A 16,504-nucleotide genomic window follows, 5' to 3' on the forward strand; every position below is an offset into this window, starting at 1 on the left:
AGCTAACGTCACCTCCTAGGGCGCTGGGAGACAGCCCAGCCTGAAGAGAAAACTAAGGCTCCCTAAATAAGCTCCGAGGTACGGACACGAGCCTCCGGGTGCTGGGATGTCGCCCATGTGCATCAGGCTTCACCGTCCCGTGCCCGGCTCCGCGCTGTCCCGGTGCCCTGCCTGTCGCCGGCTCCTTTTTTCCATCTCTTTCCCTGTGAACCCTCAGGCTCAGGTGGGCAAAAGTTCATCTGTCCCAGTGGCTCTGTTGGTAATTTTCCTCCAGCCAAGAGCCACGTCTGCTGGGGAAACCTCCCGTCTCTGCACAGGAATGTGTTCATAAAAAAAGAGAGAGAAAGAAGAAGGAGGAGCGGAGCCCCGGGCTGGCTGGGCAGCTGTCTCTCCGTATTCCAGGCGTGCGGTTCAGGTCTCGTACCGGCGGTGCACAGCCCATCCCAGAGGCGCTCGGTTCACAGTGTTGGTGCAATCTGCCAAACAGACGGATCAGCTAGGAGACATTTCCAAAAGAAGCTGGAACAAGGTGGGAGAGGAAGGAATAAACACCCTGCAGGGTGGCGCGTTCCAGCTCAGCCACTGACAGCCCCAGAGGATCCCATCCCTTCCGTGCAAAATGTCACTAATGGCTTTTGTGCTGTGAACCACAGCCTGTCCCTGTGCACCACAGCCTGCCCCTGTGCACCACAGCCTGCCCCTGTGCACCACAGCCTGTCCCTGTGCACCACAACGTGTGCCACAACCCATGTGCCACAACCCATCCCTGTGCACCACAACCTGTGCACCACAGCCTGTCCCTGTGCACCACAGCCCATCCCTGTGCACCACAACCTGTGCACCACAACCCATCCCTGTGCACCACAACCCATCCCTGTGCACCACAACCTGTGCACCACAGCCCATCCCTGTGCACCACAGCCTGTCCCTGTGCACCACAACCCATCCCTGTGCACCACAACCCATCCCTGTGCACCACAACACGTGTGCCACAACCCATGTGCCACAACCCATCCCTGTGCACCACAACCTGTGCACCACAGCCTGTCCCTGTGCACCACAGCCCATCCCTGTGCACCACAGCCTGTGCCTGTGCACCACAACCCATCCTTGTGCACCACACCCTGTGTGCCACAACCCATGTGCCACAACCCATCCCTATGTTCCACACCCTGTGTGCCACAACTCATCCTTGTGCCACAACTCATCCTTGTGCACCACAACCTGTCCCTGTGCACAACCCATTCCTGTGCACCACAACTCATCACTGTGCACTCAAACCTGTGCACCACAGCCTGATGCTGTGCACCAAAACCCGTGCACCACAGCCCACCCCTGTGCACCCCAACCCCTCCCCGTGCGCCCCATCCCGTGCTCCACACCCCATCCCACCCACAGCGGAGGCTGCATTTGCACCAGCGATGTGCCAGCGGGTGCCTCTGGCTTTGGCAGCCACCAGCCACTGCTCTGCTTGCCCGAACGGCTGCAGGAGAGGCACAACCTCCCCGGGGTTGGGCTTTGAAGCCTCTCTCCCCGCTCGCCCTCCCTACCTTGGCTGAGCAGCTGCAGGTTTCGGACCTCCTCGCGCACCTGGAGCTGCAGGACCTGCTGCAGGACCTCCTGCCGCTGCGCCTCGTGCGCGATGCCCATGCGCTGCAGCTTCTCCCCGTTCAGCCGCAGCAGAGCCCGACCTGCGGACACGGCATCGCTCAGCGCCCGCAACAGCTGCCCAGGGAGGGTGTGGGGTCTCCTTCTCTGGGGACATTCAAAACCCGCCTGGACGTGTTCCTGTGTGACATGATCTGGGTGATCCTGCTCCTGCTCGTTGGACTAGATGATCTTTTGAGGCCCCTTCCACTCCCTGACACTCTGTGATTCTGTGAGTGCAGCTCAAATGGGAGCCCATCCTTACGCGAGAATTAGGGGGAAAGGGAAGAAATCCTAAAATGCTACTTTACCACACGGACCCACAGGGCTGGAGAAGCCAGGGAGGTGGTGGAGAGTCACCATCTCTGGAGGTGTTTAAGACAAGACTGGACATGGCACTTAGTGCCCTGGTCTAGTTGCCATGGTGGTGTCAGGGCAATGGTTGGACTCGATGATCCCAGAGGGCTCTTCCAACCTGATTCATTCTGTGATTCTGTGGCCCCGCTCTGGGAGAGCACCGGGGTGGCAGCTCGAGGTCCCCAGCCTCAGGACGGGTCCTGGCTTCAGCAATCACGTAACCCGGCCCCCGCAGGCAGGAGCTTTCCATTTCTCCGCTCCACCTCCCGCATCAGGAGATGTTTTTCCGAGCGCGGTCCCCGTCCGTCCCGGGGGAACGGGGGTACCCATCAAAACGCATTAGCGTTGCTGCCACCGTCCCCGGCGAGCCACTCTGCTCCACTCCGGGGGCTATCAGACAAAGGATTCACAACCAGCTTTTGTCCTTGTTTCCCAGCGTACATTTACCAACGCCGCCTTTGTTTCCCGTGCGAGCTGAGCTCTTGCATTAGGGTTTTCATCCCTCCCGGGCAGCCCCAGCGCTCCCTTCCCCGCTGCTTTCTCCTGGCCCTGGCAGAGCTCTGCCCGGCCACGCACCGGGACGGTGCTGATATGGAGAGGTCAAAGCCACTGTCCCCAGGGGGTGAAGAGGGAGCGGGTCCTGGAGGTAAACCTCCTCCGAGGACTTGGCTGGGAGTTGGATTCAGACCTGGACAAAGGCATTGGCAACCCGGACTCCGGCTGGGCAGAGATCTTTCCTCTTCTGCAAAAATTTTTAGTATTTAAAAAACTATAAAAATATTCTTATTATATTAATCTCGGTGAGAAGACTCTTCCCATCTTATAAACCATAACCTTCCCTAGGCAATATGCTCATTTTAAAGAACCTCCAGCCTGTCCTGGAGCTCATGACCACGGCAGACACCCCCGCCCAGCCAGGGTGGGTATCCCGGTGCCGTGGGGCCGCATCTCCGTGGGGAGAGGGGACAGGAATAAGGGGTACAGCTGGCATCCAACCCATGAACCTCCCCACAGCCATTTCCAACAGCAATTAGCACCGGGGGTTAAGTGGGGGTACCTGTGATGGCGTGGTGGGAGAACACCTCGACGTAGACGAGGTAGTTGTGGGGGCAGTGCTTCTTCAGCCATTTGCACACATCCTGCTGGGTCCAGAGCACCACGGGCTTGGCCAGGCTGCCCAGCGTGGGGCTGGTGTGGTAGATGCCATAGTGGTCGCAGGCACGGCCCTGCGGGGAGTGGGAGGGGATGGGGTTAGTGGGATTCGGCCCCACGAGGAGGGAAATGCCTCAGCCCACGGGGACAGGGAGATGCTGGCTGGTGGCACGGGACCGCGGCGATGCTGGGAGGCTTCGGCTTGGCACCCGCTGGAGTCTCTGGGCTCACCCTGAAACAGCAGCATCAGAGGAACCAGTGAGGGAGGTGGGGGGAGCAGGGATGGGGGGCTGAGGTGGGGGTCCTGCCCTATACAGACCCTTCACCCGGCAGCTCCCCAGCCCTCCTGCTGCAGGCAGGAGCCCCAGGCCCCCTCCCCTGCGCATCTCTCATCCCAGCAGAGCATCGCGTGGGCTCGGGACACATCCCGGGGTCCCCAGGGTCCCCCCCTCGCCAGGCAGAGAAGGGCACTTGCTGGCAGCTCTCAGTGGGGATGGAGCCAGCGAGGTCCTGGGGGCAGTGGGTACCTGTGCAAAGCCATCTCCACCAGAAGTCGGTACCAGTTCAAAGCCATCCCCACCAGAAGTCCCCAGAGAAGCAGCCAGCAGCCAGCTGGTCCCCTGGAGCAGGAGGGACTCCCCCTTTCTCCCCTGCTCACCCTCCTTCAACCGCGAGCTGACCAGCCACAATGAGGTCCTACAGCTTCGTGGGCATCTAAAGCCACCTCTGAATCCCACAGCCCTTTCTTGGGGTGTTGCCATGCCTGGAGACACCCGGGATAAACCAGAGTCACAGCCCTCAGCACCCTGCCGTGCCCTGGCCACCCTCCACCTCCCATGGACCTCTGCCACCCACCCTCACCCCTTGCCCAGGCTGCCCGCACCCCGAATGCAGGCAGCTCCTCTGTCAGCGGCCGCCTGCCCAGCCTCGGTGCCCAGAGGGCACCTGCCTGGTGGCAGGATGGGACCAGGACCTGGGGGATGCAGAAATCCACTTTCTCCTGGTTTTAGCACCTGGGGGAGACTGGTGAGTGATGCCAGCGATGCCAAGACTTCATCCTCGAGCAGCACCAGCAAACATCGCTCCTCCAAATCAGCTCCCCGCACCCGAGCTGCCAGGACTGTCCTGGGCTGGACCGTGGGCAGGTGGGGATGGGCAAGGGGACCCCGCTGCCTGTACCAGGAGGGGACCGGATTGCCAGGGTCCCTGCCAGCACCATCCTCACCCGTGACCAGGACACGGCGGGGGCATGGCAGAAACAGCAGCTGATACGGGGATGTACCAGCGTGGGAAAGGTCGGCAGCGCTTGGGCGGCGGTTTGCCAATGTCGACCTCCGTGTGTGAATGTTGGCTAATTAAGCATGCTTAATAGAGGAGCGGAGATAATTAGTGTGACAGGGACTCCAGACATCCCGCGGTTACTGAAACTAATGACACATCCCTGAGAGATGCCAGAGAGGAGGGGGTGGAGGGCAGCAGGGGCCGGGACATCTCCCCTGGCCCTGTGCCGGGCATTGCCCACCCCGCAGAGCCCGGCCGGCCTGGCAGGGAGCTTTGGGCTTGGAAAGGGACCGTGCCGCAAGGAGGGCTCGCCTGGGGCAGCTGGGGACATTCGAGCGAGAGGGAAGAAGGCAAAACCGGGAGGCTGTAAGTTGATAACCAAGGAGTCAATCTCCAAAGCAGACAGAAAATGCGACAGACAACGCGCACAATTGGGTTTCCCAACCAAATCCTCGCCTTTGGGGGCACCCCTGGTATCTGCCCGCCTTGGCCAGACACGTCCCAGGAGCCGCCTGCCCGCAGGAGCAGCCCCCGCCTGCGCCCGCCTGCTCGGCTCCTTCACGCTCGGCTGCGTGCTGCGGGGAGGCGGCGGCGATGGGCTCGGGATCCACTAACGAGCCATGATGAGAAGCGGAGGGGCTGGGGGAAGGAACGGCCAGCTCCCCGCGGCTGGTACCCAACCAGCCCTCCGAGGCACCGGGCAAGAGGTGACCAACAACCCGCCGTCTCCCTGGGCAGGAGGTGACCAACAACCTGCCATCTCCCTGGGCAGGAGCACACGCTTGTGCCCACGAGCGTTTCACCCAGACACAGCCCCGTGCTGGGGACCCACCTCAGCATCCCCAAACCCTGCGCTGCCGGCTCGGGGTGCATCATCCCCCTCGGCGGGTCCCTGAGTGATCCCCTGCTCTCCCCGGGCGCGAAGGGGAGGTGTAATGAATCATTTTCCAGCTGGTTGAGCCGCGCTGTCTCTCTGATAAACTCTCAGCTGTGAATACCGAGCGCCGGCGCGGAGCAGGGCGGGTTGGGGGGGGGGCTCGGAGGCTGCTCCCGCGGGGAGGCCGGAGGTGGCTGGGGGCAGCGGGGCGGTGGGAGCCATCCCTGGGAGCTGCAAGGAGCAACTCACCCCCCCTCCCTTCTCTCGGGTGTTTTTCCTTGCTTATAGCAAAATTAAAGTGAATGCAATAAAGTTCAGAATTTGAGGAGGTGAATGGTGCAAACCTGGCTACGAGACATCCCCAAGCACTCAGGGATTTTAAGGCTTTATAAGGAATTTGGTTCTGGCACATTTATTGTGAAATTGTATTAAATCCCAGCTCCAGGTGTGGAGGGGAGGTGATGCACAGAGCTCAGCACAGCCCCCAGCCTGATGATAATAATTAAATTATTATATTTATATATATTACTATAATTAAATGCCCAATAATCACAGGGGATTGCAGCAAAACGGGACGTGAGGGCCTGATCCTGCAGAGAAAGAGGAGATGCTCCTGCATGGAACGGATGGGATGGGGGGGAGGCGAGGACCGCGTTGCCCTTGGCAGCCCCGGGGCGGGGGGATGCGGAGGGGCCCGGCGGGTACCTGCGAGCCCTCGGTGCCCGGCTGCCGCAGGAGCTTGACGGCCCGGCCGCCGTCGGCCCGCTGGCTCCGGCCGTCGTGCCACGTGAGGCTGCTGCCCGGGTTCCTCTGCAGGCGGTAGTTGAGGTTTTCGGCCGAGACCGTGTGCTCCAGGAGGCTGCGGCAGAAGCTGAGGTGAGCGGCGGCGGCTGCGGAGGGAAGGGGGGTGAGAGCCGGCCACGGTGCCCCGCGCTTGGGCACCTAAAAACACCTCTTCTACCCCACGGGACCCACCGAATTCATCTGTAGACTGCACTAAGGTCGCCTCTGAGCCTCCTCTTTTTCAGGCTAAACACCCCCAGCTCCCTCAGCCGTTCCTCGTAGGTCAGACCCTCCAGACCCTTCACCAGGCTGACACCGAACTGCCACCACTGAGGGATGGGAAGCAGATAAACCCCACCCCGCGCAGCCCCATGGAGAAGGGGACACAGGTTAGTGTCCCCCCTCCAGCACAGACCGTGGCTGCTTGGGGACGGCTGCTGCCACGCAGGCACACAACCCTGGGCACCCAAGTGATGGCCAGACACACACCAGCCCAGCTACGATGGCCCACGAAGAGCCACCGACCCACGACGAGAGGTTTTTGTCCCTCACTCCTTGGGCTTTAATAAACTGGGGGTATTGGGGCTGCAGTAAGGGCTGGAGAGAACCCGCTGCAGCTCATGTTCATAATTAGTGGGTTTTAAGAGGTTTCAGAGAGATCTCTTGAGCACACCTTCATGCAAGAGGAGGCAAACTGTCCAAAAGACGTTAAAATGGAGCAGGAAACATTTAGAATCATAGAAAGGTCGAATTGTTTTGGTTGGAAAGGACCTTTGAGATCACCAAGTCCAACCGTTAACGCAGCACAGCCAAGTCCACCACTAAACCTGTCCCTCAGCACCACATCTGCACTGTCGATGTGTCTGTGTGCCCCAGGTTATCCAGACCACCTCACACCGCCTTGCTCCTTAAACACGCCCAGCGACAAGCATCACCACGGGGAAACTGAGGCAGGGGCCTGACCGACGGCTGGGGAAGTGAGGGGTTTTATGGAAAACTGAAGGGAGATCAGCAGAGAGGCTCGGTGGCGAGCAGAGGCAGGGCTGGCAGGGGTGGCCTTTGTGACTGTCTCAGGCATTGGGGACATCTCCGATGGCTTCGTACAGCCTCAGACACCCCAGACCAGGTGGGTGAGGACCACAGCGGGTTGTGCTCCCTCCAGCCAAGGATGCCTGAGATGCCCCCAGCTGTCCTGCCCCCAGCACCCTGAGCACCCAGCCCTGCCATGGCCGTGCTGGGCAACCCCTGAGCTGAAAACCGCCCATCCCGCTGGGCGCTGGGGGTAGATATGGACCCGGCAGGTCTGGAGGGGCTGGTGCCAGAGCTGTGTCCTTCGGCTGTGCCAGGGCTTCCCCAGGACTCGGTTGGGGAGCGGAGAGGAACGGGGCTGGGCCACCATCAGGACCTACAGCCATGGGGGGCTATAGAGCATCTTCCATCAGCAGCAGGACGTGGGCACCCCGCTCCCGTGGGCATCCCTGCTCCTCCAGTCCAGCCCGCGGGCCCCATCCTTCCCATCACCCAGGGGCACCCGACATGGGTGAGGGCAGGGGGGTGCCGAGGGCATGCCGGAGCGTTCTGGAGCAAGGGAAGGATGGGGGCAAAGGAGCCCCATGGCAGGGCAGCCCCTGGGCTGGCTCCACGCAGGGACACGGGGGTGGCCTCCAACAGGGGCTCTTTCCTCCCCGCGCCCTGCCCAGGGGCAGCCACAGCAATGCCACGAGCTCCCAACTGCCCTCCATCCCCTCTGCTTCTCCTTCTGCCGAGCCGCGGGCTGTGTCTGCTGGCTAGGGATGCACGTGCAGCATCTCCCCCCAGCCCTGCTGGTCCTGCAGCCCCCCAGCCATACCCCGCAGCCCCCAGCCATGCCCCGCAGCCCGCAGCCATGCCCCACAGCCCCCCAGCCATGCTCCACAGCCCCCAGCCATGCCTTGCAGCCCCCAGCCATGCCCCACAACCCCCAGCCATGCCCTGCAGCCCCCAGCCATGCCCCACAACCCCCAGCCATGCCCCACAACCCCCAGCCATGCCCCACAGCCCCCTGACCATGCCCCACAGCCCCCAGCCATGCCCCACAGCCCCCAGCTATGCCCCACAGCCCCCCAGCCATGCCCCACAGCCCCCAGCCATGCCCTGCAGCCCCCTGGTCGTGCCCCACAGCCCCCCTCACCTGGCTCGGGGGGTCCCTGCGAGCTGCGGACGGCGGAGACGCAGCAGAGGGACGGGCGGCCCTGCTGCATCTCGGCGGGAGGAGGGATGCGTGCGAGCGCTCGGCACCGGCTGTCACGAGCACGGCTCCATCCCTGCCTCCCCTCATACCTCGTCCACACCTGACTGACTCCCCCGAATCGCCTCCCTCCCGCTGCCAATAAACGGTGGCTGCACGCTCTCCCCTGCTCCGACACCGGGCAGCAGAGGGGGGTGAATTACACCCCCTCCCCGCTGCCCTGTGGGCATTTGATCCGGAGAGATGCTCGGTGTTTTCCCTGCGTGCTCCCGACTAATCCCACAGCAGGGCCAGCTGGCACTGGGATGGACGGGGAGCCTGGGGGGCTGCTGCGAGGATGCCGGACCTGCTGGGCATCAAAGCACCCTGGGGCTGAGTGGGGCTGTGGCACCCTGAAATGGGGCTGTGGCACCTTGAAATGGGGCTGCAGGAGCCTTTGGGCTGGCTGAGCCTGAGCTGGAGCAGAGAGGGGAGAGCTTGGCTCTGGTCCCCAAAGGGCCACTGTGCCCCTGTCTTTCTGGGTCCCCAGGAGCTGGTCCATGGCCCCTGTGGCTCATCTGGCAGCCCCGTGTGACGGACACCCCACTGCCTGCTCACGGGCTGGGGAATCGCCACCGGCTCCTTTTCCTTGGGGGCTCTTCGATGCATTTTGGGCATCTCCAGCCACACAGGACAGGCGGAGGGGGAGGCCAGGGGCTGGGCCACTGCAGCGGGACCAGTGGCCACCTTCCCCGGGCACTGGGACGGGGTCTGCATCAGCGGCAGGGACAGACGCCACCCCCTCCCCTCGCCCGCACACCACGGCTCCCTGCCCTTCCTCTCCAGACACTTTTATGGCTGGTGAAACGTGAGTGCTGGAGAGGCTCAGAGCAGCAGCAGCCGCTGCTGGGGAGAGGGACGGGAAACGTCCCGGGGACGGAGACCTCGGGGCAGGACACGGCAGCACGCACCGGTGAAGCATCCCCAGGTTGGTCCCAAGGCGGGCACGGGCTGATGGCTACCAACAAACCAGCTTCAAGCTGACTTTCTGCGGGCACTGCCAGCTCTAAGCTGGTGTCTGGGACCTGCCCCGGGGGACGCAGGCAGCCAAGATGCAGGGGCACAGAGAGGGGAGCCCAGCGCCTGGGCAGGCGATGTACCACCTGCACCCAGCTCCCTCCTCTGCCACCGCTTCCCAGGGTGGCCTTGGACACCTCCCTGTGTCTTTGATGCTGTCACACGCCTGGGTGTCCCACAGACCTGCCCTCCCGCTGCGGGCAGCTGCCTTGGGGGTCAGCCAGGCTTCCCGGGATTAACAGCGGGCCTGGGAGAAGCTTGGAACAAGCTTTTCAGGGAATGAAACCCCTTTGTGGGTTTGCCCTGCTCCTGGTGTCCAGGAGGGAAAGACACACCGAGCACCAAATGTGCCAAGAGATTTGCCGACAGTCGGGGAGGGATTTGTGGGGAGCTGCTCATCCCTTGTGTTCCTCCAGGCAGGTGAAGGGTGGAGGAGCCCAGAGCTCTACGGAGCCTCCTAGGACAGGGAACCCACCCTGCCCATGGAGCAGCTTTGCGAGGGACTCATCCTGCTTTAGCGGCATCTGCATGAGCCACGAGCCTGGCTGGCATTGCCATTGCCCTGGTCCCCTCTGTCCCTTCCGCACAGCTTCACCCTGGTGCAGGGCAGAGCTGCTGCTTGCACGGGCAGAGCCCCTGGTACTGGCCCCGGGGAGACAGTGATGCTCTCTGGGACCTCCCAATGCACACCCATAGGATGTCCTTATGGACCAGATCCCACCCTGAGCCATTCCCTGAGACCTGCTGGCCCCGACGAGGATGAGACCACATTGAGAGGGGACTGACACCCCCTCAAGCCTCTCCAGGTTCCCCTGGGGCGTACTTGGCCCAGGCCCTGGCTGCGATGAGCATCGCCCCAGCGTTCCCCTCTGAATTCTCTGCTCATGGAGGTGCGATGGGAGCCCGTGCAGGATGGAGCTCAGGCTGGCGGCTGCCCACCGCTGGTGCCTCCCGAGGATGGAGGAAGAAGGGAACAAAAGGCAGATGCCCCCTCCATCCTCCCCGTGCAGCACGGTGCCCTGGGTGCATATCAGGGGAGCGCCCGTGGGTGCTGCCTGCCTGCACGGAGGGGCGGGCAGCCCTGCGATGGGGCCCTGGGGCTCAGCCTTTGGCGGGGACTGTGCGGGTCTTTGGGGGTGTCGGTGCTCCTGAGCCCGCCATGGGCACTGCCAGGAGGTCCCTGAGCACGCCAGGACAGGGGATCTCTGTAGGGCTGGGCACCCAAGAGAGCATGGGGTAGGGACAGCAGGCAGGACCTCGGGGCGGCTGTGGGCAGGGCAGGAGGGGGGCACGGGAGCCCACAGGCACGGACATCCCCTGCCCGCAGCGAGCCCCCCTCCACCTCGACACGCTCTTCCCGGGGGTCCTGCCCTGCTCCAGCACCCCTGCCCTGCCCGCACACCCGCAGCCCCTCGCTCCAGTCACATTTCCCAGTCCATTTCACTGGTACCCCCATAACACTGGGTGTGGAGAACGGGGACAGACCCTCCCCGGGGTGTTGAGGGCAGCAAAGGGGGCTGTGGAGGGGCAGATCGCCGGGATGGAGGGGCAGCACCGGGGGGGGATGTCGGGCAGCCCTCCGGGATGACGGGGCAGATCCCCGGGATGGAGGGGGCAGATCCGCGGGATGGAGGGGGCAGCCCCCCCGGGGCCGTGCCCGCCGCGATCGGGGCACCTGAGCCCACCCCCCCGCGCCCGGTACCTTCCATGTCCTTGGGCCGGCCGCAGCTCATCCTCCGCGCAGCGGGGCCGCGCTCGGGCGGGGATGGAGCCCCCGCGCCCCCCCCCCCCCGCCCCGCGCCGCCGCCGGCACCGGGCGCTCCCGGCCCGCCCCGCCCCGGTGCCCGCGCCGGGGGCGGTGCCGCGCTCCGCCACCCCCGGGCGCTCCGCCCGCCGCGCCGCCAGCCCGCCCGCTCCTGCCCCCCGTGCGGCCGCCCGCTGCCTTCCCCGGGGGGGCCCGAGCATCCCTCTGCATCCCTGCCCGGGGGCTGCGGGCATCACCCCCGGATCCCTGCTCGGAGACAACGGGTGTCACCCCCCGCATCTCTGCCCGGAGGCCGTCGAGCATCCCCGCCCGGATCCCTGCCCGGGGGCTACGGGCATCATCCCCCCCCAGACCCCTGCCTGGAGACAGCTGGTATCACCCCCCGGATCCCTGCCCAGTGGCTGCCTGGCATCACCCCCAGCTCCCTGCCTGGAGGCTGTGGGCACCATCCCCCCCAGATCCCCGCCCAGAAACTGCTGGGCATCACCCCCAGACCCCTCCCCAGCCAGGGGCACAGGTCCTGGGGACACCAGGGCATAAACCCCCCTCGAATCCAGCCTTCTGTGTGTGTGCAGCACTTGTAAAAATTAAATTCAGCTTCCCAGATCAATACGAACTTTCCAAAATTTTGGATGCTCACTCAGAAGCTGTTTGGATGGGGCTCAAGCCCCCAGCCAGGCTCAGCTCTGTGCCATGAGCTGGCCAGGGCTGCCATACTGGGACACTGGGGCACAAACCGTGTGTGTAGCCTGCAAATAGTCTACTACTAAAATACCCCCCAGCCCTGCGTTAGCGTTCCTCCTCCTCCTGCTGCAAGAGGCGATGCTTCTCATTGCAGGCGTCTGACTCCATCAAATAAAGAATGAACCTATTTTCCATTACTCTGAAGTTCCCAGTTCTCCCTCAGTCTCTCTCTACACACAGAGATTTCAAGCCGTGGCAAAAATCTTCCGGGAGAAATACGGCTGCAGACGGGCCTTGGCAGGAAAAGGCTGATGTCGCCTGAAAAATGTGTGCAGATTACGCCAAGCTGCTATTAACAATAAGTGCTGCACCGTTCCCAGCCTTTGCTTTCCCTGATTTTCCTTTGCTCTTCTCCAGGAAAGGTTTCCTCTGTCCGAGGGAGGGAATTTGTTTCCTCCTCATCACCTGCCAACAGGTCCAGCGCCAGCCGAGCATCCTGGGGGTGCCCCGTGGTGCTGCAGTGGGGTCTGGGTGCATGGGGAAGCCCAGGCTGCTCATCCATCTGTAATCCCAAAGGATTTCCAGAAAAATCCCGACCCTTGGGGCTGCCTGGGGAGGGTCCAGGAGACGATGTGCCCCCAGGCACCCACACTCCTGCTCCATCATCATCCAGCATCATTCTTGGGTTATGAACTCAACCCCTCCCAAGCCAGAGCATCTCTCAACCAGCCTCAGCACCTCTGTCTCGGTTTTGGTCTGTCTTTGGGTCTTTTAATGTCTGATTGAGGGTTTTCCACAGTTAAACAGGAGCTAAATAACAGGGGGGAAAGCCTGTGCATTGAACCCAAACCTGGAACGCAGCTCGGGAAGCTCAAGGGCCCCTTTCCCCCACGCATTGATGGGGTGGGAAGGGGATGAGTGGGCACACCAGCTCCAGCAAGCCCCGGACCTACAGATTTCCCCTCCACATGCGTATGGATTCGGGTAGGGAGAGCACCAATGTCACCGTGGGCCCCGTCCCCCCCTCCGCCAGCCTCCGGCGAGGGTGCAAGGAGGGGATGATTCAGCGCGTTCGTTTATCTGAGAATAAAGGAAGTAATTAAACAGCAGCTTTCCTCCCGCCGCAGCCCTGCGAGGCTGAGAGGGAGAAGATAAAAAGCCTCCAGACGGAAGTTATTTGTCTGAGCAGAAAAGTGGCTAATTTCTCTGTTGCTTTGCTTGCCTGCTCGTTAACGAAAACCGCTCGTCAGCAGGAAACGGGAGCGCCCAGGGAGGGGGGAGGAACCGCACCAGCCGTCGGTGGCCGGGCAGGTGGCCTTCAGTGGCCCTGGGATGTCCCATCCCCATGGGGTTGTCACCATCTCAAAGCCCCCCCCACTGGGCTGGGGGCTGGGGGTGCAGGTGGGTGTCAGGGACCCCCCCCACCGCAGCCCCATGGGCTGGGGACCGGCGCTCGCAAGCCAAACACCACGGAGGGGTTTTTCCAATTCCCCCCCCCGAATTTTTGTGCAGAGAGTTTAAAATGCGTTAAAATTTGTTAAGGCACTTGCAGGGAGACCGAACAGAACCCAGCTTCGTGCCTGGAGCCTCCTGCCTGGCGCGGGGTGATGGATGGCGCTCGGCTCGGCTGGGCATGGAAATATTTAGTGCTATGAAAATCTCTCCCCGAAAATAATTTATTTTCACGCTGATAATAAAGCACCAAACCTCATCGCCTCCTTTCTCCCAGTGCAGAGGGCTTTTTTTTTTTTTAATATTGTTCCCAGAAATGAAATTGTGAATTTGCAACTTAACCCAATGAGAGGACACAGGCGATGCCGTCACCTGCAAGGGCACAGCGAGGCAGCATGATTCACGTTTCCCGGCTTCGTAATCAAGTCACAGCAAGAATACAAAAGGCAAAGCGATATTTTAATTCTTTCCAGTGAGAAAAATAAATAAATATAGATATATTTTAAGAAGCTGCTCAATGCTCATGGGTATTTTAGCAGCTGGGGAGGTTTTGCTGGTCCTGCCGTGTCCCACCGCGTGCAGGGATGCTGAGCACCGTGGAGATGCAGCCGGGCACGGGGCAGCCTGTGCATCATCCTGTTGCAATTTTTTTGGACCAAAATCATTTCATCCAGCTCCATCTGCTCCCCATTAGGTAACTGAAGCCCAAGCAGGTCGGATCCTGCCATCCTCACCAGGGATCCCCCCCCAGGCCGGGCATCACCATCACCCTGGCGCTGCGGTTGTTCTTTCAATGGCCAAATGGGCACAAGTGAAAACCATCACCCGGGAAAGGTTTTCCAGCATCTCGCTGCTAACCAGCGTGAGCAGGTTAACGACCGTCCCGCGGCCCCGTTACATCTCAGCAGCCTCAAGCTCTTCGTTTTCTCCAAGCCCGGTGAGCCGGTAAGCAGGACCACGGGCACGCTGCCCTCGGCACGGGGACCCTCTGCACCCGCCTCACCCACCCACCCAAATCACCGGGCACTTTGGGAAACGTTGGTCCATCTCCAAGAGCTCTTGCCTTCAGACATCCCTAGATTAAAAGGTGATTTTAACGAGCACCGTTTGGGCAGCATCATTAGCATGCTGCTGGCGAGCACCCCGCGCCCTTGAGCTTTCTCCCTCATGGGGATTATTCCCAGCAAACCTCCGGCTGACGCCAGCTCCGCTCTCTCAACTGCCAAGAGTGCGAGCTCCGTGTTGAAGACCCTTTAGCAGCCTCTGCTGATTGTCTCTGAGATCTGAGATGGTTTCGGGGGAGACGTTCAAAGGCCCCTCGCTCCCTCCTGGCTGCGGTGGGAGCTCGGCACCTGCCCGCTGCCGGCTCCGGCGAAGCTCCCTGCCGCGCGTCGGTGCTCGGCTCGGTGCGTGGAGGGGAGCAGACGCTGCAGACGCGTCCTCGGGGCCCCTCCGCATCGTTGCATGGGACTAATTAAAATTTCAGGAAGTATATTTACCTAATGCCGAGTTGATTTCGCTAAGTAGGACATCCTGCCTTCAGAGGATTTCACGGCACGGGGTGATAATCAAGTGAGAACAGGCTCCAAAAGTGTTAATTTAGTTGCTGAGCCGACAAGGGATTAAAAACAAGCCCCTGGTTTAGTCTTTTCTCGCACTTCCACGGCTGAAATCCGAGTAATCATCCCATTGGGGAGCGCGAGGCAGAGGCACCTCCGCGGGGGCTGAATTCGGTCTCTTTTACCTCCCAGGGCTCAGCCGAGGAGCTGGCACTGCCCTGGGTACCCCCCGGTCCCCCAGGTACCCCCGGGATGCCCTGTCCCTGTGCATGGTACTGGCATGGGCACACGGGCAGGTGATGCTGGGGTGGGGCTGGGTTTCTGATTCGGGCTTGCAGGCAGGAGTTTTGCAGGCAGGAGTTTTGCAGGCAGGAGTTTTGCAGGCAGAGGTTTTTCAGGCAGGAGTTTTTCAGGCAGGGGTTTTTCAGGCAGGAGTTTTGCAGGCAGGGGTCTTGCAGGCAGGGATTTTTCAGGCAGACACCGGGAAACAGGGCTCGGGATTGAGCCCTGTGTTGATCCAGCCCCATGGCCGCATTCTTGCTGTGCTACGTGATATTTAAAAACATGGATTTCCAGCTTCGGGACAGCCCTGGGGTTTGTTTTCCCGTTGTCCTGGGAGAAGCTGCCGCCGCCTCCGCTCTCCCCGGGACACAGAGGGGCTTTGTGTGAGCGAGGGGACCGGCGGCGACCCCTCCGCAGCAGCCCCGGCCGCGGGCTGGACATCTCCTTGCCTGACTTCGGGCTGAATCCTGAGCCCCCCGGCCCGCAGCGGGATCCACCATGAACAAGCTCAGCCCCATACTCCCATCTAAGTGATTATTTTTCACTTTCAAGACTTTGCGAGTGATTTCATGCCCATGAGCACAGCATCCCCTGCCCACCTTTGCTTTTCTTACCAGGGCGTGCAGAAACTGAGCTTGAAAAGCCCTAAACCAGAAGCAGGGTGACTCTGTGCATCCAGGAGAGAGACGTGACGGACAGAAGCTGCCCTTGGTGGCTCCATCGCTCCGGGGTTTCATTCCCCACCCACAGCAACGCTGCCAGGGGAGGTGAGACACGCTGTGCCCACACGCAGACCCACCAGCAGGTCCGTGTGGGTGATATTTACATGTTTAACAGGTGCCATCACTCCTTTGCCTCTTCAGATTTTGTTGCACCAGGGAGAAACCATCTCCAAAGAGCAAGAGCCAGGCTGGTGAGGATGCTCAGGGGCCGGATCCTGAACCATCCATCCCTGCCACGCTCCAGCACCACTGGAGATCAAACCAGAGCTCCTGGTGCCCGGCTGCTGGCTCTCCCCTGCTCTCCCCAGTACACAACAAGCCCATGATCCATGCAGAGAGAGGATTAAAAATCATTTACAATTGATTTTACTCAGCCTATAAATTATTCTGAGTTTTCTCCTTGGCTGGAGCGTGTGTGCTGCGGACACAAGCCAGCCGCGGGAGAGGGGGAACCTTCCTGCGTGTGGAAAGGCTGGATTTGTGCCCGCGTTGTGTATAGAGAGAAGGTTCACAGCCCTAACACCAGCCCCGTGCTGGGGTCACCCTGCTGCCATCCCTCACCTCGGCTCTGTTTTTCAGGAAATACCCCCAAAAGTGAAATTCCTGCAGCTCCCTCGGCCTCAGCAGAGACCGGGGGCACTTCCCTGCTCTCCCCATCCC

At 61.5% G+C, this 16,504-nt stretch overlaps 1 protein-coding gene across 1 annotated transcript; it reads right to left on the minus strand.

Moving 5' to 3' along the window:
- Positions 1-411: 411 nt before the first annotated feature.
- Positions 412-8,337, minus strand: SAMD10 (sterile alpha motif domain containing 10). Its single transcript, XM_068416390.1, has 5 exons — positions 8,268-8,337; positions 6,020-6,204; positions 3,062-3,230; positions 1,551-1,691; positions 412-476 (listed from the first exon to the last, which is right to left on the minus strand). Exons 1-5 carry the CDS (start codon positions 8,335-8,337, stop codon positions 412-414), a joined length of 630 nt encoding a protein of 209 aa, XP_068272491.1.
- Positions 8,338-16,504: the final 8,167 nt, after the last annotated feature.

Source organism: Nyctibius grandis, chromosome 19 (genome assembly GCF_013368605.1).
Source record: "Nyctibius grandis isolate bNycGra1 chromosome 19, bNycGra1.pri, whole genome shotgun sequence".
NCBI classification, from domain to species: domain Eukaryota; kingdom Metazoa; phylum Chordata; class Aves; order Nyctibiiformes; family Nyctibiidae; genus Nyctibius; species Nyctibius grandis.